General features: G+C 39.1%; 1 protein-coding gene, 1 long non-coding RNA gene and 1 other non-coding gene across 10 annotated transcripts in view; 2 read left to right on the top strand and 1 right to left on the bottom strand.

Moving 5' to 3' along the window:
* Positions 1-22647, top strand: part of LOC125614440 — a 123952-nt gene that overhangs the window by 5306 nt on the left and 95999 nt on the right. The gene's annotated exons all lie outside the window — the stretch shown is intronic.
* Positions 6182-22647, bottom strand: part of Mtmr8 (myotubularin related protein 8) — a 128570-nt gene continuing 112104 nt past the window's right edge. For 5 of the 7 annotated variants that reach the window (XM_048797239.1, XM_048797240.1, XM_048797241.1 and 2 more), the window contains 2 exons: positions 6882-7731; positions 6182-6452 (listed from right to left, as the gene is read on the bottom strand). In XM_048797239.1, the coding sequence (XP_048653196.1) occupies positions 6319-6452; positions 6882-7731 (984 nt within the window). In that variant the 3' untranslated portion in view covers positions 6182-6318. Of the gene's footprint in view, positions 6453-6881; positions 7732-12422; positions 17707-22647 lie in introns of those variants that run through there. The other 2 variants (XM_015501672.2, XM_048797242.1) reach the window with 2 other exon arrangements.
* LOC125614457 lies at positions 14432-14537 on the top strand. Its single transcript, XR_007345045.1, has one exon. It is a non-coding gene; the product is annotated as a U6 spliceosomal RNA (small nuclear RNA).

Here is a 22647-nt window from a genome sequence, read left to right as displayed (position 1 = left end):
ATTCTTCCTGTCTAGCTGAAACATGGTTTCTTTTGATTGACAACTCCCATTCTGTCCTCTTTACCTCCTCAGTTTCTGATAACCATTGTTCTACTCTTATCTATTTAGATTTCTGTGTTAGTCATTTTGATTTATTTTATGGCATCCATCATCCTGGGCTTAGGAGAGTACATTGGCTTGCTCCAAAATGAGTATGTTACTGGATGAGAGACTGAAGTGATTGAACACAGAATCAACTGATGAATGGATAAGGAAAATGTGGTACATATAGTCAATAGAATATTATTTAGCTATAAAAAGATGAAATCCTGTCATTTTTAACCACATAGATGAATCTGGGGATCATTTTGTTAAGTGAGATAAGCCAGGCACAGAAAAACAATACCATATACACTGACTTATTTGTGGAATCCTAAAGAGTTGATCTCATAGAAGTTGAGAGTAGAATGATGATCACCAGAGACTGGGAACAGTAGAGGAGAAGAAATGTCAGGGAGAGGTTTACCAATGAGTACTTGTTGGGTTTTAACACGAGTCAATGTCGAAGAAGGCTTGCTGTTCCTGAGTGTATATATTATCCTTGTTAAGGGTAAAGGAAACTGGTCACTTCTCTCATCTCCAATCATTAGGTGTGGATCAAAGCTAAATGACCTTGGTTGTGAAGTAAAGGAATATACTCATAAAATATCTGAAGTAATCCATCTGCACAGTAGGCATACAACTTATCCTATATTCCCTACCACTTGCCAGCATAGTGCTGCCCTCCATATTGTCCCTGCCTGCTGTCACCGAGAAATACACAAGTAATAAAATGTCCAAACCCTCTCAGTTGATTACTCCAAGTTGTTGGAATTCTTTGGAATTGGTAAACAATATTCTGGGGCTTTTACAGCGCTGGGATTAAACAGTATTAAGTTATAGTTAGATAGGAGAAGTAAGTGCTGGTATTTTATTGCATATCAGGATGACTATAGATAATGATAATGTACTGTGTATTTCAAAAGGCTAGAAGAGTGGATTTTAAATGTTTTCACTAAAATATGATAAGTGAGCTGGGCATGGTAACACATGCCAATAGTTCTAGCTACTCAGGAGGTTGAGGCAAGAGGATCACATATTCCAGGCTGACCTGAGCAACTTAGCAAGACCCTGTCTCAAAATTTTTAAAAAAGGTGGGGCTGTGACGTACCTCAGTGGTAGAACACTCGCATAGCATGCATGATTTCATGTTCAGAGTTCAATTCTCAGTACCATAAAAACAAAACAAAATAAATGAGGAGATAGATTTGTTTAACCTGATTTAAACATTATGCAACATATACATGTGTTAAAACATCACATAGTACCCCATAAATATGTGAATTTTTGTGTTTTGTGTATCAGTTAAAAATAAATTTCAAATTTAAAAATGCAATTAAAAAGAAAAGGTAGGCAAGGATAAAGCAAGGGACGGGGTAAATGGAGAGAAAGTAGGGTTCATGTGGTGTCTGAAATACAGTGCTTAGGACAGAAGTAGGTACTTAGCAAATATTTGTTGAGTGAAAGAGGAGATTCTGTGGGGTCAAACCACTGGGTTTCAGGAATGTAATTTCTGGAAAAGCAGAAAATTCTGACTACAAAAGGGGACTTGCATTTCCTGGTGGGGCCAAGTGTGCTAAAATAGGGAGTGGGTGCTAGTATAAGAATTAAGGAGGTGAAGAAACTATAGGCCAGGGCATTGGAGGTATCACTGGACAACATGGTACCATTCACCCAGCCACTGTTTTTCTACTGAGAAAAGGAAGCCTACTTGGAGAATGCTAAAGTAGCAGGTATCAAGCAAGCTAGTGGCCAGAAGCTAATGTCTTCTATGCCTGTAGGTGGATAGAGAGCTCCAGGGTTACTAGGATGACGCAGATGATTATTGACTTGATCACAGAGGTGTAGGTTTTTCTCAGGGCTAGGAGGAAAGTGAAGCTCCATTATAATTTGGAAATAACCAGCTCCATTGAATCCTATGAAGGGAAAAGGAGAGCTTTTGTTCTGCCATAAGCCCATTCTTTTACCCCAGCCCCTTTAGACTATCCCCAGTGCCATCTGTATCTGTGCAAAAATGTTCTACCTACCAGAGTTTTTCTGAGAAGTAAATGAAATGATGGACACACAGATAATTTATAGGCAAATTACTCTGTCCCTATAAGAGTTTAGTTAAGTGAATGTTGCCAGATTTGTCATGGGAATCAGAGAAAATGTTCTCCATATGGTCAGTAAGTCATTCCTATGATTGTACATGTCCCGTTCTAACAGCTAAAATATTTAATCCAAAATACAAGGATATTCACTACCCTCTTCAGTCTAGTCCCTAGCAAATAGCTCTTGTTCAAATACACCCAACTGGGGCCAAACTGAACTTGTTACCTAAACTGCCCTGCATTTTTCTAGTTTTATGCTTTTACTCAATGAGTTCCCCTCGATTAATATGGTCTCTCTTTCTTTCTGATAAATAAAGTCCTTTCAACCATCTAAAACCAAGATTAAGTACCACCTCCTCCATCAAGCTTTCAATCAATTTAGCAGGTTAAGAAGATATCTCTTATTTCTGGAGTTCCATAGGCCATTTGGGAGATATTTTCCTGAATAAAAGAAATTTCCCATTACAAGAGAGTGCAGACTGATCAATGGTATGTGCAAAGCAGAGCCAAGACTCAGGATTATGGTAATGTCAGGAGTAAAAAGGAGAGTTATCTTGGTCCACTTTTTCACTACAACAAAATGCTTTAGATGAGGTAATTTATAAGTAACAGACATGTATTGCTGATAGCTTTGGAGGCTGGGAAGCCTAAGATGAAGACAGCAGCAGATTCTGTGTTTGATAAGAGCCCATTCATCCTAGTTGGTGCCAACTATGTGTCCTCATATAGCAAAAGAGGTAAAAAGAGCTTGCTGGAGCCTCTTTTATAAGGCCACTAATACTATGCATGAAAATTAGGCCCTCATAACTTAATCATTTCCCAAAGGTCTGACCTGTAATAGCATCATGCTATGGATTAGATTCTAACAGTTGAATTTAGGCAGATGTCAACATTCAGACCATATCAGGAAGGAAGGAGGAAGGCAGGCTGATGGAGAGAAGGAAAAAATATAAAGGAAGGTAAAGAACAGACAAAAAAAGAGAAAAGGAAGGAAGGAAGGGGTTAGGACTCACCTGAACTGGTTAAGACTTTGTCTTCCTAAAAGCTGGTAGGAGTAGCTAGGAAAATGGGGAGACTAATCTCTCACTTGGGATCAGTGCCAAATAAGGGAAAGGTTTACTCCAGGAATAGTAATATCACTTCTGCTTCCTCTTCATACTTCCTAGGAAAAAATCACCTTGGAAGATTCATTATCAAAACTTAAGATGAGGGCTAGGGTTATAGCTCAGTGGTAGAGCACTTGCCTCACACATGTGAGGCACTGGGTTCAATCTTCAGCACCACATAGTAAATAAATAAAATAAAGATATGTCCATCTACGACTAAAAAAAAGTTTTAAAAAAAACTTAAGATGATTCATTTCAAACACTGGACCATTGACTAGACGGGAATGGTGAGGCGTGAGAAAGGGAAAGAATTAAGGTACCTGACCTTGAGGTTGTCTCTGCCTACTAGCAGAACAGACAACTGGAAGAATAGATGGGAGTAGTCTGGGAGAGCTGAGCCACCAATAACATAGGCATTTAACTTTATCAGTTTCTCAGTTCCCTTGTGTAGAAAAGAGGCTGTTTCAACCCTTCCTCTTTTCCTAGTATTTGGTACACTCCTATAATGTTCTCAAATTCAAGTCCTTTAAAATAACTAGAATATCCACATGCTTTTATGGGTTAATCATGTCATGAAGAGACTACCCTGGCTGGGCCCCATTTGAAGGGTGTATTTTCCCAAGGGCCTATAGACTGAGCTGCTGAGTTTGACCAAGGCTCAAAGGCCTTGACTATTGGGACAGGAGGCAGGGTCAGGAGTGGGATCCTGGACAAACCACGCAACAGGAACCCAGATTGAAATGTAGGATGTCTGACAGGTGTGGTGATGCACACCTGTAATCCTAATGGCTGAGGCAGGAGAATCATGACTTCAAAGCCAGCCTTAGCAAAAGCAAGGCCCTAAGCAACTCAGTGAGACCCTGTCTCTAAATAAAATACAAAAGGGCTGGGGATGTGGCTCAGTGGTTGGGTGCCTCTGAGTTCAATCACTGGTACCCATCCCCCCAAAAAGAAATGTAGGATGCCTACTCTGAAGCTCTATGTGTTTACAGTCCTTCAACTCTCACACTCCTTGAAGACAAACTATTGTACCACTCTCCAAAGTACTTTTTAAAAAATAATTTTAGTTGTAGATGGACATAATGACTTTTTATTCTATTTATTTATTTTTATGTGGTGCTGAGGATCTAACCCAGTATTTCACATGTGCTAGGCAAGTGCTCTTACCACTGAGCCACACCCCAGCCCTTTCCAAAGTACTTAAGAATGAAATGGGTCCAGGAGCAGGGACATGTCCAATTTTCCTTCCTTACTTCCTGAAGTCTCTCAGGATGTAGTGGTATGTAAGAATGGGAGAGGTGGAAGAGGGGAGAGACAAGTCAGTTTAAGTCCCATGTCTTGTTTCCCTTTCCCCTTGACAGGGGCCTATAATATAGGGGGCTGTCAAGGAAGCTACCATGAAGACCTCTAAACATCTAAGGTGCTTCTCATATACCCCTTCATCCTGTGTCCCTTTCACTACTCATCCACATCCTCACTCATAGTTTTACAGGGGAAATACAATAAGGTTTAACAAAATAAAGGTGCTTAGATTTGGGTGAACATCTGTGTTGGTCCAGGACCTGCTTACCTCTGTCCCTGCCCTTCTTCCCATCTCCATATCATGGGAGTGGGAGTCTGAACACTGCATTTCCTAGGCTCCCAAGTCAGTCAATTGTGGCTTAATTCAAGTAGCAGGAGGAATAATGAGAGGACAGGAAAAATGGAGAAGCCTGTATACTTATTCTCTGCCTTCTATGCCTCAGATGGTAGCTCTGCTATGTCTTCTCTATGGTTTCTGCTATCAGCATACTTCTAGTTCTGCTGTGTGAATCTAGCTCCCAGCTCAGGTCACACACCTCCTCCCACTGTGTTTCCATTCTTTATTTCCCACTGCTCTGCCTTGTACCTCAAGGGGACTGACCTCTGTAAGTTGTTTCCCAGGAACGTAAATTAATTGATTTCCATTTTCTCCAGGGAAAGAGACATACTAGAGGGCAAGAATGAAGAAAAAGAGAGGGTATTTCTTCTTTTCCTCTGCTGTGCTCAGCCTGTTTTCTCTATGGATCTAGCTTTCATGGACATACCTGTGACACTTTCTACAAGGTGATCCTTGTCCCTGTCCTCTGGAAATACTGCTCAAGTCTAGGGGTGATATTAGCTTTCTGCTGTCACTAATCTCTGAGTTAATTTTTTATCCTGCCTATCAGCTATGTGACCTATTTATCTTCTGCTTTTAAATCTCCGATTCTCTTGTCATAAATATTTGGTTGTTTGTTTTCCCAGTTGATTTGGGGGGGGGTACTGGGGATTGAACCCAGGGGTGCTTAAGCCCTAAGCCACAACCCAGTCCTTTTTTTTTCTACTTTATTTAGAGACAGGGTCTCACTAAGTTGCTTAGGGCCTTGCTAAGTTGCTGAGGCCAGCTTTGAACTAGTGATCCTCCTGCCTCAGCCTCCCAAGTTGCTGGGATTATAGGCATGCGCCACCATGCCTGGCTTCTCAGTTGATCCTGACTCTAAAGTGGACTAGTGGAAATGCAGCTTATAATTCAAGGTGATTAAATGGGGGGCACCTTGGTCATTTGCTTGAAAGTATTAAGAGACTGGTGAACAACCCGTGAAAACTTGCCTTGTAGCATCCAGAGAAGTGAAGTGAGCCACAGGACTGGGTGAGCTGATGATGTTACCCTTCCACCCACTTGGATTCTTCAGGACCTTTCATCTAGGGCAACAAAGCTCCAAACTCTGTAGAAGGCCTTGGTTGGGTAGTCACAGCCATTGGGTTAGTTTTGTCTTTGGGATTTTCAGTGGCCAAGACTCCTCTGCCTGGCAAATATCAGACCAGTACCGTTCTATCCCATGGCCAATCAGACCCCTTTCTTCAACCCTCCCCGACATACATGTCAGACATAGTAGCCACCAAGACTTTTTGCTGAGGATTTAATCATGGAGGATAATATGGGAGGACAGCTCCAGTTGAGTGGGTTGTTGTGCCCTACAGATACCTGGGTCCTTAGGTGGTTTTTGGAGGCATCATGGGTTCTTGGAAACATTGCAAGATCATGTTTGGTGTTTGAGGTAGCTAATCAACACGGGGGGAATATCCAGCTGGTCGATGGCTTGTGGCTGGCAGGTCTGGCGCAGGGCTCTGCGGATAACTAAACGGGCCTGGGATAGGAGTGACCGTGGAGTGGCTACAGCAAGGAGAAACAGGACATGAGAAGCAATTCTCAGTGTAATTCTCCTGGGCAAGCTACATCTCCCTTCCCTGGCTGTTTGAGCTTTAACATCTTCTCCCTTATAAGAAATGTCCCCTTTCCCACCCCCAATATATGGTATCAGTGGAAACACACTGAGGCCTAGAGGCCCTGCTCAGGGTCAGAAAAAAGCCATTGCAGAGCCATCACCAGAAATGTAGCATGAGGTTCCCCCCACCATTTCATCTTAGTGACCCTTTCCATAACATCGAATCAGTAACCTCTTCTCCACTGGCCCTAGGAAAAGGAGGAAAATTGAGTTTTTTTTTTTTCCAGTTCATCCCAGAGGACTGGTTTGAAGAGTGATTTGGGGCCCTGGGACCTACAAGTTAGGAGGTCTATGGGGCTGGCCTGCTCACTACTCACCTCGGGCCTGTATCAGCAATGTAACACCTTTATCATCATGAGAGGTCTGGTCCGGAGGGAGAGATGGAAGGTAGACATTAGCACCAAAATCAATTAACAGCTGGATATACTCTGGCGCACAATTATGGTGAAAGCAGATATCAAGGAGGGTGCGGGGTCGTGGAACACGAGCTAGTAGGCCCTTGTCAGTGCAGTTGTAATCAGGATCTGCCCCATAGAGCAAAAGCAGGCGGAAACAGTCCAGGTGTCCATAGACTGCAGCCAAATAGAGAGGGCCAGAACATGAAGCTATATTTGATGCCCACACTGGTAGCTTAGCCTTGACATTGGGCTCTGCACCATGGCCTAGGAGCTCTTGCAGGATGGCAATAGCACCATCACGGGCAGCTGTGAGCACAGGAGAACAATTGTTGTAGATGCTACCTCCAGGACATGCCCCAGCTTCTAAAAGCACACGCACACAGTCCAGATGGCCATGACTGACGGCAGTGAAAAGTGGTGTCTGTGCCTTGACGTCCAAACTGTCAACATCAGCGCCATGTGCCAGGAGGACCTGCACACAGCTCAAGTGTCCATAAGAAGCAGCCAAGCGCAAGGGTGTCCCAGGAACACCCCAGCCACTCCTGCTGTTGATGAAACGTTTGTAACGCTCCTGGCGTAGAAGCTGATCCAAGGTATGGGAGTCGTTGTCATACACTGCTTGATTGAGAGCCTGTTTTTCCCCGGTGTTTGTGTCCTCCTCCTCTTTTTCGGGCTGCAGGAGGGAGAAGATCTTGGTGATATCCATGAGGTTCATTTTGGCTGATTGTAACAGGACTACTTTCATTATGAGGAGGAAGATATGCCAGATCTGTGGGTAAAAAAGGGGGGAGAGACTGAGGGTACTTATGAAAAACTGTGAATGCCAATCTCCACTCTAACCTCTTGCTCCCTGTCTTTTATGGTCAGGGTCTCCTGTTTCTCACTCCTACTGCTATTGTCTTATTTTAGGCCCCAGGAATAGTTTTCAAAACAGGTCAGGGCATTTCAGAGCTTGGTTCCTTTGCATATAATTTTTCTGACTGCCCCTCAAACTCCTACTTCTGGGAAGCCTTCCCTGACCTCTTCCTACTCAGGGATTCCAAAAGATGACAACTACACTCCACCTATGAGTTTGTATACCACACTTTCACTCACTTGTGCTCTATTAATGTATAAACTCCAGGGCGAGGACCCTGTGTCCATCTTTTATTCCTCCACTCCCAGTAGGGCCTATGTAATGGCTGAGAATTTGGTAGATGCATCTTCCTCAGATCAGAATATGTGGATTAATGAAGTTAGTTATCTGCAGAGCCCTGCGCCAGACCTGGCAGTTGCTAGGCCAATACAGCAGTGCTTTGCTGTGTCATTCCTGAGCATTCTAACATCAGTCTTGTGAAGCAGACCCTCAGCTCCGCCTTTTGACCTTTTAGACGAAGTTCACTTTCTTCACAACTACTCATATCTGACCAAATCTCCCTCTCCCAAGATTTCTGTAACTTCCTCTCAGACTCAGGTCCCATGCTTCCCAAGTAGAGATGCCCAGAAAATGAAGGTCGAATGATATTTACCGATTAAATGAAGGGGTGGCGTTACAATAAACACACTTCAAGTAAAATAAAGGAAAGAGATGGCAGTTGAAGTTTCCAGATCAGATTCTCTCTGATACATCTAGTTTATTTCCCAGAACCACTGCAATCAAGGAGTCCCTTTGATTGCCAACACTTCCTCAGAACACACTGCATCTCCATCTTTCTGACTAAAGCCTTTACCTATCCTTTCTGCCAAATCTAGCCTAGAGCCTTGACACAACCCTCAACTCTTCTCCCCTTATAGTCCTCAGGCCCCCAAGTTCACTCATGACCCAATGACGGACTCATTTTAACCCCTGATTTACCAGTCCTATTCCTAATTCTACAAATTCATGTTTACTCACCTCAGTTTGTAATGTCATCAGGGTGAGCTGGTAGATTTTTCAGAGCTCAAATCTCCCTACTCTCCCATACCCTGCAGCCGGGGTCTCAGGGCCTCACATCTCCTTTTATTCACTGTCCACTCCACCCCTCTTTGTTAACTGGGGACCTCAAGTACCCACCTCATAGAAAGAAAATTGTGAGGTGGGTGGGTGGGGTCACTCTCAACTTTAGGCCCCTCCCCACCTGGCTGTATCAACTCCATATATAGTCTGATTATTCATTCTCTGTGGAGTTCAGGTGGAATTAGGCTTGTAGCTTAGTATCCCTGGTTCCTAATGTGTAAACTTTGGCAAGTCTCTTCGCTTCTTTGTGTATAATTTTCCTTATCTATAGGATAGTAACAATAGTACATGCTTCCTGGAGCTTTTAGAATAAAGAGAACTGCCCGTATATTAGATCTTCAAAAGTGACCTTCTTTTCTCTGCACCTTCAATCTCCTTTCTCTGACTTCTCCCCCTCATCTATCTTAGGAAACAAACCTCCAAAACTTCTATAGATCTTTGACTTCTGTAGCTACCTTTCTCTACATTTCTCCCTTCTTTACGGATAACTAGCATCCAGTTATTTACTGACTACTTTCCTACTCCCTATTCACTTCTCTATTCTCTGCAGTCTGGCTCTACCTACATTGATCACATATGGAGAAAACTATTTAAAAGGCCATCAGTATGGCTAAATTCAATGCATGTTTCTCAGATCTTTCTGAAATTTTCTGGGACTTCTGTTCTACTGACCACTTCTTCCCACCAACTCAACCCACGTTTTTCTGGCTAGCACCCTCTCATTCTGCCTTCCATCACCTGATTTCCAGTCCCCAGAGCTTTAGTGCTTATCTTTACAATGATGATTTAAACTTATCACTCCAAGCCACTCCCCACTCCCACCCTGAAACTCTCTCTTCATCTCCAGGAATGAATCCACAGAATTTCTACAGGCACTTCAAATTCAGAAGTATACCACCACCACCACCACCCCACCAAACTTAATCCACATGTCAGTTCCTTCCATGTACCCAATCAACAAAATCTATAACCCCAAAACCCATCCAAGTTTTCTTACCTCTTTGTCCCACTCACATTCAATCCCATTAAGTCTTTTGGATTTTACCTCCTATAGACCTCTATCCATCCATCTCATATCCATCTTCAGTGGGAGGCTTTATCTAGGCCCCTACCATCTTTTGTCACAATAGTTACTGTAGTCTTCTAGGTAGTTTCTATTTTTTGATATTTTTCTCAACATTGTGGCTAACACGATAATTTAAAAATGCAAATCTGGCCTGTACCAATCCTCTGTTTTAAATCCCTTAATGATGCCCACTTTTTTAGGGCATAGCCCAAAAGATTTGGCCACACATAGATCTCGGCCAAACTCTTCAGCCTCACTTCTTACTACTCTTCTATTTATAATCTGGAATCCAGTGATAAGGGAAGAAAAATATGGTTCTCCATATACAATGTGCTTCTTTCTGCCACATACATTTTCTTCTGCTGAGTTACTTCCTACTGAGTGTGTTCTTATAGCACTATATCAGTCATTGTATTGTATTGTAATTGCTGTATAGGTCTGTTTTGTTCCCAGGGTACATGGGGAACCATATGGGATAGTGGAAACCTCTGCTTTCCTGCTTCTATCACAGCTCTACCACTTAGTAACTGTGTGACCTAGGGCAGATCATTTACTCTAGATGTTCCCATTTCTTCATCTCTAAAGGGAGGATAACAGTACCTTTTTGAAGTGTTGTTAGAATTGAATGAGTTAATACAAAATAATTGCTTAGAATAGTATCTGAACATAGTTCTCAATCACTGTTTTTACTATGATGATGATTTTTACTTAGGTCTTCAGTTTCTATGGCTATTCCTCAGAGTTGTAATAGACCTTGTAGGCAATTTAATTTTATTTCTTCAATTGAGAGATGGAAAAATCAAGGTTCAGAAGGGAGCAGGGACATTCACAAGGTCACACAGCTGTTACTGTTGTCTCATTAAAAAAAAATCCAGAACACACCTATAATCTTGTGCTGTTCAAAGCTATTTTATGGGGTGGGGTAGGTAACATTATCCCTGTTTTGTGAGTGGTTAGAAACTATGGCTGGAGAAGGAAAGAGATTTCCTGGGTAACTTATATTAAGGCGATACCAGAACCAGAAATATAATTCAGGTCTTCCTGCTTCCCAACCTGTTCTTTATATTGCAATATGAAATGCAAATAAGACTCCTCCCCCTTCTTCAAGCAAAGTTGTATTGCAGTTCCAAGTATCCTCAGATTTTGAGTGTCATGTTGAATTCCAGATACTTTGGTACTGGAAGTTTCCTTTATGAATTGTTTCTTCTGATAACCAGTCGGGAATCCCTTTTTATTATTTTATTTTAGGGATTTGGGTCTGGGGAGATGAAAAGAGCAGGGTACAGTGGAAGAAATGATGATGCATTCACCTAGAATGTAACATGAGTCCACAGCAGAGCACATATAATGAACTCCTAGAGGGAAATCAAGCTAGCTGCCTTTATAATGGCACTTGCATAACTATCTGCATTAGATGTAGACAAGAAATCCAGCTAATATTGCCTGACCTCACCCTGTTCTGGTTTATTAATCAAAGAGTTATAATGTGCATACTGTATACAAGGAGTCCCTTGCTAAACCCAAAAGTGCAGGAGTTTTGAACCTTTTTTGTTAAATTGGCCCAGGTGAAGTCTATTGACTCCTTTAACTATGTTTTTTTGTGAATAAAAATAAAATATATAGGGTTAAAGGAAATCAAATGCATTAAAATGCTGCCATAAAATATTTTAAAAACTGCATGACATAGTAATAGATGTTATTTATTAACACATTAAATAATGAGATCTAATAATTTCTAAGCGGCAAAGTGCGTAAATGACATTTCTAGATCTCTGCCACACTGTAATATGATATAAAATGTCTGTGATTTCTTCTGGTGACCAAGTTACAGGAACCGATAATACTACAGCCATTTACTGCCTGTATTTGTCCTTGAAAGAAATGGTAAATTTCAGTTAGAGGTTACTGTGTTAGGAGGCAAAAGGTAATTGTTTGCCCTTTCAAGTCTCTGAACCCTTTGTATTTTATCTAAGGCCCTCTCAGGATCTGTGAATCCATGTAAAAACTCTTACAGGAGAGAGTTTTATTTCTATAGGACCTAGCACACTTCTCCAAGCATTAGTAGACTATTTTTAAGTTTTACCTTCCTCCACCCACCCTGATAAGCTCTGTCCTTATGCCTTTAAGCCCACTAAACTGCACAGACCCACATACATACAGACTTGCAAACACCATACAAGGACAAAAGCCTTCACCATCTCTGTAGTATGTAACAGCAAATGCCCATATGAAAGTAGGTCCATGTAGACACAAGAGCCTGAGCAGACACACCTTCTTGGGACAGACAAGGCAGAAAGCTGTCATGGTATTCTTCCTCCCTTATGAAGGCTTTTGCCTACAGACCTCCTAAGCACTCCCAGGTCCAAGACTCTAGAAATGGCAGGCTTACAGACATGGGTTTTAGGCTGTGGGTACTCACAAGACTTCAGCCTGAGGCCACACTGAACTGTGTTGCTTCCTCTGTGCCTCTTCGATACACTTGGGCCCTGGTGGACCCTGCATGGGGAGCCCCTACTGCCCTGGGCTAGAGCAGAAGGGGCCCTCTGTTTCCACTGTTAACACCCTGGCAGAAAGGTTAGTAGTTGGTCCCAAGGCTGACTTGCTTCAAGGGGCTAATTTTAGGTTACCCTCCACCCCGCCTCCTAAGGACGTGTTATCTTACCAGTGCCTTTCTGGGAGTGATCCCAGCTAGAGGGGGTGGCCAGCCACAGGGAAATCCTGGAAGAACTGACAGATAGACAGGTGCTTGGGAAGGTTGGGGCTTCTGTTCACAACATGTCCTCACATACTCTCCTGCACCACTCATATGGGCACAGAGGTGAGTTCTATGAGCTATGGGAGTTCCCAGCTTTTCAACAAGAGGCCTGAGAAGGCCAGCCTCACCTAGCACACCATCCTCTGTGCTGAGCCTCTTTAACTTTTTCTCCAAAGTTAATCTCTTTGCATATCCTTTTTCCCTTCTTTAGGGCCTAGTAACATACTGCCCTCCATTCTTCCCCAGTTCCCTGGAGTGAGAAGGACAGCATGTAGTGGAAGCTTCCATACTGATGTAAGAATTTTTTACAAAGTCCGGGGGTCCATTTTCAGAATATATTAGGTAGACTTAATTGTATCCCAATTTAGCCATTTTAATTATAGCCCATCCCTTTGCCAGCCTCAATTTAAAAATTAGCCAATTGCGTAGATTATAGCCCCAAACTCCTCCAACAGGGGTGAAGGACTGTGCTACCTTAGTGATATCAATGGGAGGACTGCCTGGTCAGATGCACTTGCTAATCAGGTTCCAGTTGCAAGACTTTCTGGCAGAAGTAAAAGTTTGCCTTGCCTACACACTTTTGAACAGGGTTTTATTTTTTGCAGCACCTCAGTATTTCTAACAATTTTGGCAGCTGCCATGAAGCTCCATATATTGCCTAGGGGTTGTGGGGAATTCTCCTCCTCAGAGGAAAAGAATCCCACTGTTTCGTTGCGGTTGCCTCAGAACAGAGGCCACCCTGAGGCCCACAAAGCACCCAAAATCTGAAGTGGATCAGATGTGGATAGGCAGTTCAGGGAGAGGACCCAGTCAATTACTGCATTGATTCGGTAACATTGGGCATGGAACAAGGTAGGAAAATCTATACTCGAACTTGGAAGAGAAGAACTCCCTTGGTTGTCAGGACATCCCAGAAATTATATGAGTGTGACTAAGACTTGAGTGCAAAAAACACTAAAAAGAGGCAGTTGAGACTGTATTCAGAAACACAAGATCACACCCAAGAAAATGGGGTGGGGGGTATATAAGAAACAGCTAGTGAAATTGAGCATATAGGGGTCCAGAATATACAAGAAACTTCCAATAAAGTGGGGACAGGTAGGTTGAGTACAAACGATACATTTTAATTATATGAACATACAAGAAAAAAATGGGGAATAAAAATTTTAGGCCTATGGACAGGGAAGAACAATGAACAGTACCCATATGTACAAATCTTTTTTTTTTGCCTTTGAGCCCTTTTCATATCTGGGTCATACTGTGAAAATATGTGACAGGCTCTATTTTATTTTTATTTTTTATATACTGGGGATTGAAGCCAGGGGTGCTTAACCACTGAGCCACATCCCCAGCCCTTTTTAATATATTTTATTTTGAAACAGGGTCTTGCTAAGTTGCTTAGGGACTTGCTAACTTGCTGAGGCTGGTTTGGACTCACGTCCTCCTGCCTCAGCCTCCTGAGACTCTAGGATAACAGATGTGTACCACAGCAACCGACAAAGCTCTATTTTAATCTGTGTCTATATATGTGTTTGTGTCATGTCTATATATGTGTTTGTGTCTATGTCATGTACATGGTATCAAAATTGGCTTATAGATAAGAGTACTCATAAATTTAATGAATGGATCTAAATGCCTTTCAGTTCATGTGACTTAAATAAAACTTCAACAAAGTGCTTGATTTGGCAGCACATATACTAAAATTAGAATGATACAGAGAAGTTTAGCATAGCCTCTGCACAAGGATGACCCACAATTCATGAAATGTTCCATAAAAAAAAGAAAAAAACTTTAAAAAAAGGGGTCAATTTAAATTGGTAAGTATAAAGATGCATTTGAAATTACTGACCCCATGTTTTTCTAGGTGACCGGGTTACTGAAAGTTTGGATTTTGCCCCGATACCAATTCAATGGCAGGGACATGCATTTGAGATAGAGGAAAAGGGGTTTTTTTGCTTTGCTGGTGGGAGAGGGGTACAGGAGATCCTGTCCCAGAGGCTGTGATTCTGCCAATCAGGGACAACAAATGATTTTTAAAGAAGCTATTAAAAGGCTTCCTTACAGGTGTTCCCTGTGAGGGGACTGTGATTCCCTTGTTAATTTGGGAAATGGATATTTCTTAGATCATCTGGCACTATCCCTTAAATTATAATTGCTTGGTGAGTGTGTACTCAGAGACAGATAATTCAGCCTAGCATGAGGAAAAGGTGTTCCTGTTCCCTGCCCCCAGGTTAGGAAGGAGTATGTGAAGAAGAGGAAAAGAAAACCATGTCCATTTAAAAATAAGTCTCAGCTTTGCTGCAGCAGCTCAAGAGACTGAAGAAGAGGATTGTAAGTTCAAAGCCAGCTTCAGCAATTTAGTGAGGCCCCTAAGCAACTCAGTGAGACCCTGTCTCTAAATAAAATATAAAAGAAGGGCTGGGGTTGTGGCTCACTGGTTAAGTGCCCCTGGCTTCAATCCCCAGTAAAAAAACAAATAAACAAAAAACCCCAACTCAGTGGCAGAGCAGCAATAGCTATATTCAAAGCATGAGGTAGACCACTGTTACAGCCAGCCAATTACTGTGTCAGTTTCTATAAAATGTTTAAAGTGGTTTTTCTTTGGCAGGAATAACTGACTTAAAGTGTTAACTATACTTTTTTGATACTTTGGTTTTCATGGGTAACCTAAATTAGAAATGGGTAAAATAGTTTTAACATAAATGGGATTAATTTTCTTAAATGTGTGTGTTAGAGGAGACATCTGATTAATTTGCAAAGTTAACATTCTAAAACATCAATTAAATATAAATTCAAGTACTCTTGACTTCTTGAATTCCATAAGGTAACATATACTTGGGTCTATTAAATGTGTTTTTATAAATTGGCAATTTTAAAAAAAGAGGTTTAAGATTGCTTATTTATGGGTCTTAACCTAAAAGCACAGTTACTAAGAGTTAATATTCTATCAGGTGTAATTCTATATGTGTACAAAAAGTTTCACCTGTGTTTTTATTAAAGTACTGTAAAGAGTAAAGTATCTCATTAAAAAGGAGTAAAGGTATGTTTAAATGAGAGAAGATGGAATTCCTGTGTTGCAAGTGGGGAAACTGGTGGAAGGCTTTTCCTCTTGGGTATACTAGTTTGGGGACTTATGGCTTCTGGATAAAGGCATTGATCACATCCTGAATAGACATTAAAAAGTGTTGGGGCTAATTGTTGGAATCTATATTGTACAAGTGTTGGAAGGACATCAAGGCTATTGGCTTGGCCAATGACTTTCAAATTAGCTATATGCTTTTGGTTCTTGAATCTGAATTTTTCTGTAGCTGTCATTGGGTCCATCCTCACTTCCATTTTCTCACCCCTCTATGGCAAAGGAATTGATTAGAATGTTTAACCTCACAGGATGGCCTTTACTTGAGATGTAATCCCTGTAATTTGGGAGGTTGAGGCAGGATAATAGCAAGTTCCAGGCCAGACTAGGCAATTTAGCAAGACTGTCTCAAAATAAAAAAAAAAAAAAATTAAAAAGGACTGGGGAAGTACTCAGTGGTAAAGCATGCCACAGTTCAATTTCTAATACAAACAAAACAATATAGGAAAAATGGGCATGGAAAAAATTTTATTTCACATATGCAAAAAATGCCATAACTAAAAGGTACCCTGGATGCCTATGGTTATTTTGTATTCATGTCAATCTCCCAAAGGAGTTCAGAGGTATTTCAGGGTTCTGTGTTTCTACATCCCATCAAAAACAATTATAACATGAATTTTCCTGAAAATAGATTGCACTCTATGCAGAGCACTGACCCCAAGACATGAAACAGGAATATCAGTTTGAGCCAGTGGCCTATAGCTGTTCATTGTCAGAGACCTTATGCAAGGTTGATTATCCATCAATAAATAAGTATTTCTATTTCCCTTTATAATTAATCACCAAGGAAAATTCCAGTCAAGAAAAAATAAAATCTACCGAGGGTGTAGGAGATGTAGAGGGGCTTAAGCAATCAGGATACTATGGCAAGAGAGGTGGTTACAGGCAGAGCCAGAACAAAGGATAATGGAAAGAGTCTTCTGATGAGGTCAACTTTCTGCTTGACGAAAGTGCTCATAGACACAAGTGGGGGACCCAGTCAGACACTTCCATACTCGTGCTCCTAAGTGGGGAATCCAATAGAAAAACTAAAACAGATGCATGGATAGAGGGGGCACCAATCAATAATAGTGAGGAGAAAGTTGACAGAGGAGGAGATAAGGAAAGGAGGAAATTCCAGAGATCTTAAAAAGCAACAGGCCAAAACTCCCTATCAGATTCCCAATTCTGGGGCCCCTTCTCTTCATAGAAGTCTATTCTCTGTATCTCTATCACCTTTGCAATAAACCTACTTCTTCTTGTTATCTCTGTGTCCTGTTCTTCAATTCTTTTCTGAACAGAGACAATGAACCCAGCACACCTAGATAATAAAAGGGGCCCAGAGATTTCATGGGATAAAGCTCTAGTTGCTCTGTTTCCCATGCTTATTCAGTTTTAGAATCTGCACATTGAAAGCAAAGTTCTACATTTCTGAGATATTTGATGGCTTTGACTTGACGCTGTCTACAAGAAGCAGCACATATCATTCCTTGCTGGGCAACTAATTTAATTAGTCCTTCTTTCTGTTAATCTCAGATCTTCATCTACAATTTATCCCAGAGGTCTAATTTTATCTTCTACTTATGTTTTGGGCCTCAGAGAATATGGTTATAGCCTTCTTAGGGCTCTGAATCAAGGTATCCTATCCTCCATGTCATTGTTTCTCAGGGAAAACAGCTACTTCAAGTATTTCAAGCTTGTATCTGTCTAGTCTACCACACTCATGAGATGGTTGGTCATGCAGACTTCTTGAATATTGATGGTGTCCAGGAGTTCACAGGAGGCCTGATGGCTCCTTTCAAATGTGTTGGTGTCCCAGATTGATCAGAGACTCTGAAAAACAGGAATATCAGTTTGAGCCAGTGGCCTATAGCTGTTCATTATCAGAGACCTTATGCAGGGTTGATTAGCCATCAATAAATAAGCTGTTGTAATACTACAGTTGACAGAATAAGATATTATTCTTGAAAAAATAATTTGCAAGATTGCAGTGTGTTTTTGAGATAATTGTAGATGCAAGTGAGATTGTAAAACTAATAGGAATCCCATGACACTTTACCACTCTTGCAGTGCTACAGTATGATACTATAAGTTTGATATTGGCTTAGATATAATCCACACATTTTATTCAGATCTTCCTAGATTAACTTGTACTTATTTGTGGGTATGAATGTGTGCACATACTTATTTATTCCTACATATTTTATCATGCATAGTTTCTTTATGTGTGAAACCTAAGACAATATACAGATTAGTTCTATCCCAATAAGGATATATCATACTACATTTAATAGCCACATCCACTTCCTTCCTACTATTCCCACTTTGGTCCCTAATCTCTGGAAATGTCTAATTTATTCTCCATTTCTATTATTTTAAAATATATAAATGTAACCATCATAAATAAATTTCAAATGTTTTGTTATTAGTTTTTTTTTAATTAGAGAATTATAATTATACACAGTATTTGGGTTCTTTTTGACACAATTATACATACAAGGATTTCATTCCACCTTTTCCTCCCCTTTTCTCCCTCCGCTACTCAACTGACCTTATTTTATCTTCTTTGTTTTTGACTGGTACTTTCTACATATCCATAAACATGAAATTTTCTTTGGTAAATTTATATACATATATAACAGAATTTTGTTAAATCATTCCATGTTTCTTCCCCTTTCTCATCCTTCTTCCCTTTGCTTTTCCTCTTCCATTCCAATAGACTTCCCTGTATCTTTTTGATATCTAATCCTTTCCCCCACTGCCTTCTTTTCCTTATTTTGCTCTAGCTTCCATATATGAGAGAAACTAGTTGACTCTTGACTTTGGCTTATTTCACTTAGCATAATTTTCTCCTTTTCTATCCACTTGTGAGGAAATAACATAATTTCATTCTTCTTTATGCCTGAGTAAATATCCATTATGTGTATATACCATATTTTCTTGATCCATTCATCTATTGACAGGCATCTGGGTTGATTCCATAATTTGGCTATTTTGAGTTTTGCTGCTATAAACATTGAAGTGGCTATATCACTACAGTATGCTGTTTTAGTTCTTTTGGATAAATACTGAGGAATAGATAGTTATAAGTAGCTTTTCACTCAACACCCTAGAGATTCATACAAGTTGTTGTGTGTATCAAGTTTGGGTTTACTTTTTATTGCTAAGTGGGATTCATGGTATTTATGTAGCATGATTTGTTTCACTATTGATCCATTGAAGGACACCTGGATTGCATTTAATATTTGGCTATTATAAATAAAGCTGCTATAAATATCTGCTTATATATATTTTCAGTGTACTTATGTATCTTTCAGGCATTACTATCAGAGTAATTCACCCAATTTTACTCTCACATTTGAATATTGTTTTAGCTATCTGAGGGCCTGTGCCTTTTAATATAAATTTTAGAATAACCTTGGCTCTACCTAAAAATTTCTGAGAGGAATGGTTGCATTGTTTTCCCATAGAAGATGCATGATTTTATGTTTCCACCAATGATGTATGAAAAGAAGACCTGGAGTCAATCCCCTGTGGATACTCAATTTAGTTCTCTTTCCACAAATGTATAGTGTTTACCAATTTCATTGAAAATCTTTAATGAAGTGAAAGGAGATAGGTCAGAGAGATAGCACATGGAAAAAAAAAGAAAATCCCAATTCCCTTCACATCCTAGTCAATACTTACTATTTTCCAAATTTTTGGTTATAGTCATCTCTGTAGGTTTGAAGTAGTGTTTCAATGTGTTTTTATTTTCATTTCTCTAATTACTAATGATGGTGAGCATCTTTTCATGTACTTATTGGTTATGTGTGTGTGTTTGTATATATATANTATTTTATATAATAATATATAAATATATATGATACATAGATATATATTTATGTAAATACGTTTATGTATTAAGTATTTTAATAAATATAATTATATAAAAATATTTTTATATTTATAAATACATAAGGTATATTATATATTTATAAATGCATATGTATATATAAAATGTAAATTAAATGTATATAAATGTAAATTATATTTATATTGCATTTAAATATAAGTATCAAATTTACATTTATATTAAATATAAAATCATGGTATATGTAAATATATAAAATATTTATGCATGAATTTATAATTATATATTTATATATAAATATATTAGTATATGTAAATATACTTATATATAAGTATATATTTATATATAAATATATATCATATATAAATGTATGAAATGGTTATGATGTAAAATAAATAAATTTATTTTATTTTTATTTATTAATGTGAGATGCTGATAATTGAACCCAGTGCCTCACACATTATAGACAAGCACTCTACCACTGAACTACAGCCCCAGTCCTTAGTGTAGTTTTCATTTGCATTTTTCCCTGATTGCTACAGATGTCGAACATTTTATCATATATTTGTTGGCCATTTTTTCTGTTTGGTTCTTTTGCCCATTTATTTTTTGAGGTGTTTGCTTTTGGGTATTAAGTTTTTTGAATTTTTTTGTATATTCTGATTATTAATCTTCTATTAGAAAAATAGCTGGTCAAGACTTTGTCCCATTCTGTAGGCTCTCTCTTCATTGCTCTTAATAGTTTCCTTCATTCTGAAGAAGTTTTTTACATTGAAGGCATTCCACTTATCGATTCTTGGTTTTACTTCTTGCACTTTGAGGGTCTTGTTAAGGAATTTGGTGCCATATATGAAGGACTACTGACCCTGTGTTTTCTTCTAGCAATGTGTAAAGTTTCTGGTCTACTTCCTAAGTCTTTGATCCATTTTGATTTGAGTTTTGTGCAGGGTGAGAGATAGGGATCTAGTTTCATTTTTCTGCATTTAGCTATCCAATTTTCCCAGCACCATTTGTTAAAAAAGCCTGGCTTTTCTCCAAGATATATTTTTGGTACCTTTGTCAAATATCAGATGGATGTTGGTATGTGGATTTTCCTCTGTGTCTTTGATTCTGTTTCCTTGGTCTTCATGTCTATTTTGATACCAATACCATGCTGTTTTTGTTACTAAAGCTCTGTAGTATAATTTCAGATTAGGCATTGTGATGCATCCTGCTTTTCTTTTCCTTTTTTTTTTTTGCTACGCAAAAGTTTCTAAGTTTGATGTAATCCCATTTGTCTCCTTTAACTTCTATTGTCTGTGTGTTTTGTGTCACATCCAAGAAAATCATTGCCAAAATTCATGTCAAGGTTTTTCCTCCACATTTTCTCCTACTTTTATAGTTTGGGGTCTTATATTTAGATCTTTAATCCATTTTGAGTAAATTTTTACATATGTTTTAAGGCAAAGTTTCTTTTGCATGTTGATAAATAGTTTTTTCCAGCATCATATGTTGTAAAGACTATCATATCCCCCATGGAGTGGTCTTGGTACCCTCACTGAAGGTCATTTAATCATATTGTAAAAGGGTTCATTTCTGGGCTCTCTATTCTGTTTATATATCTATCTTTATGTAAGCACCATTCAATTTTGATTACCACAGCTATAGCTCTGTCTAGAACTTTTCACACCAGTTTGAATAGAAGTAATAAGAACTAACATCCTTGATTGCTCCTGACCTTACATGAAAAGCTTTCCATCTTTTGCCAGTATGAAGTTGTGTACTTTGCCCATTTTATAATTGGGTTGTCATTTTGTTGTTGAGTTTAGTAGTTCTCCATATATTTGGGATAGTAAATATTTATTAGATAAAATATTTGCTAATATTTTCCTTCATTTTGTGGGCTGTCACTTAATAATGAGCTTTGATACATAAAGGTGTTTAAATTCAATTACATTTAATTTTTCAATTTATTCTCTTTTGTGCTTATGATTTTTGTGTCACATCTAAAACTGCATTGTTAAGCCCAAGGACATGACAATTTATACCTATGTTTCTTTCTAAGTATTTTATTGTTTGTGTCTTATATTTTAGGTTGTTGATGTGCTTCGAAATGTTTTTTTTTTTTTTTTTCAAATTGTTTTATATACGGTTTAAGGTAAGAAAGAACCTAACATTTTCAAAAAAACAAATTGGCCACACATGTGGGTTTTTTTATTTTGTTCTTCTTAGTTATACATGAAAGATTTCTGTTTTGGACTCGCAATTTTATTCCACTGGTTTATGTATATCTTTATGTGAGAAATCATGATTTTGATTACTATAATTTTGTAGTAAGTGCAAGTCCAATAACTTTATGTTTCGTTTTTTAAGACTGTTTTGATTATTGGAAAGCTTTTAGATTTCATATAAATATGAATACAGAATTTCAATTTCTGCCAAAAAAGGCTGATTTTGGCAGGGATTTCAGTGAATCTGTAGATTTCTGTTGTTTTAGATATGAAATTTGCTCTAAAAGCCCATGTGTGAAACAAAATAAGAATTTTCAGAGGTAAAATCATTAAATTATAAGAATTGTAACCTAATCACTGGGTTAATCTACTGATACATTAATCAATTGGGTGGTAACTCTAGTCAGTTAGGGTACAGCTGGAGAAAGTAGGTAACTGGGGGCATAACTTTGGGGTTTATGTTTTGTCCCTGGTAAGCAGAGCTTTCTCTCTCTCTCTCTCTCTCTGCTTCCTTGTTATAGTGTCCTGAACTGCTCTCCTCTGCCCTGCTCTTCTGCCATGATATTCTGCTTTACCTCAGGCTTAGAGCTATGGAACCAGCCAACCATACACTGAACCTCTGAAACCATGAGTCAAAATAAACTATTCCTCCTCTAAATGGTTATTGTCAGGTATTTTGGTCACAGCAAGGGAAAGTTAACTAAAGCAATT

This window comes from Marmota marmota, unplaced genomic scaffold, assembly GCF_001458135.2.
Source record: "Marmota marmota marmota unplaced genomic scaffold, marMar, whole genome shotgun sequence".
Classification (NCBI taxonomy): domain Eukaryota; kingdom Metazoa; phylum Chordata; class Mammalia; order Rodentia; family Sciuridae; genus Marmota; species Marmota marmota.
This window is presented reverse-complemented; position numbering and strand designations above follow the sequence as displayed.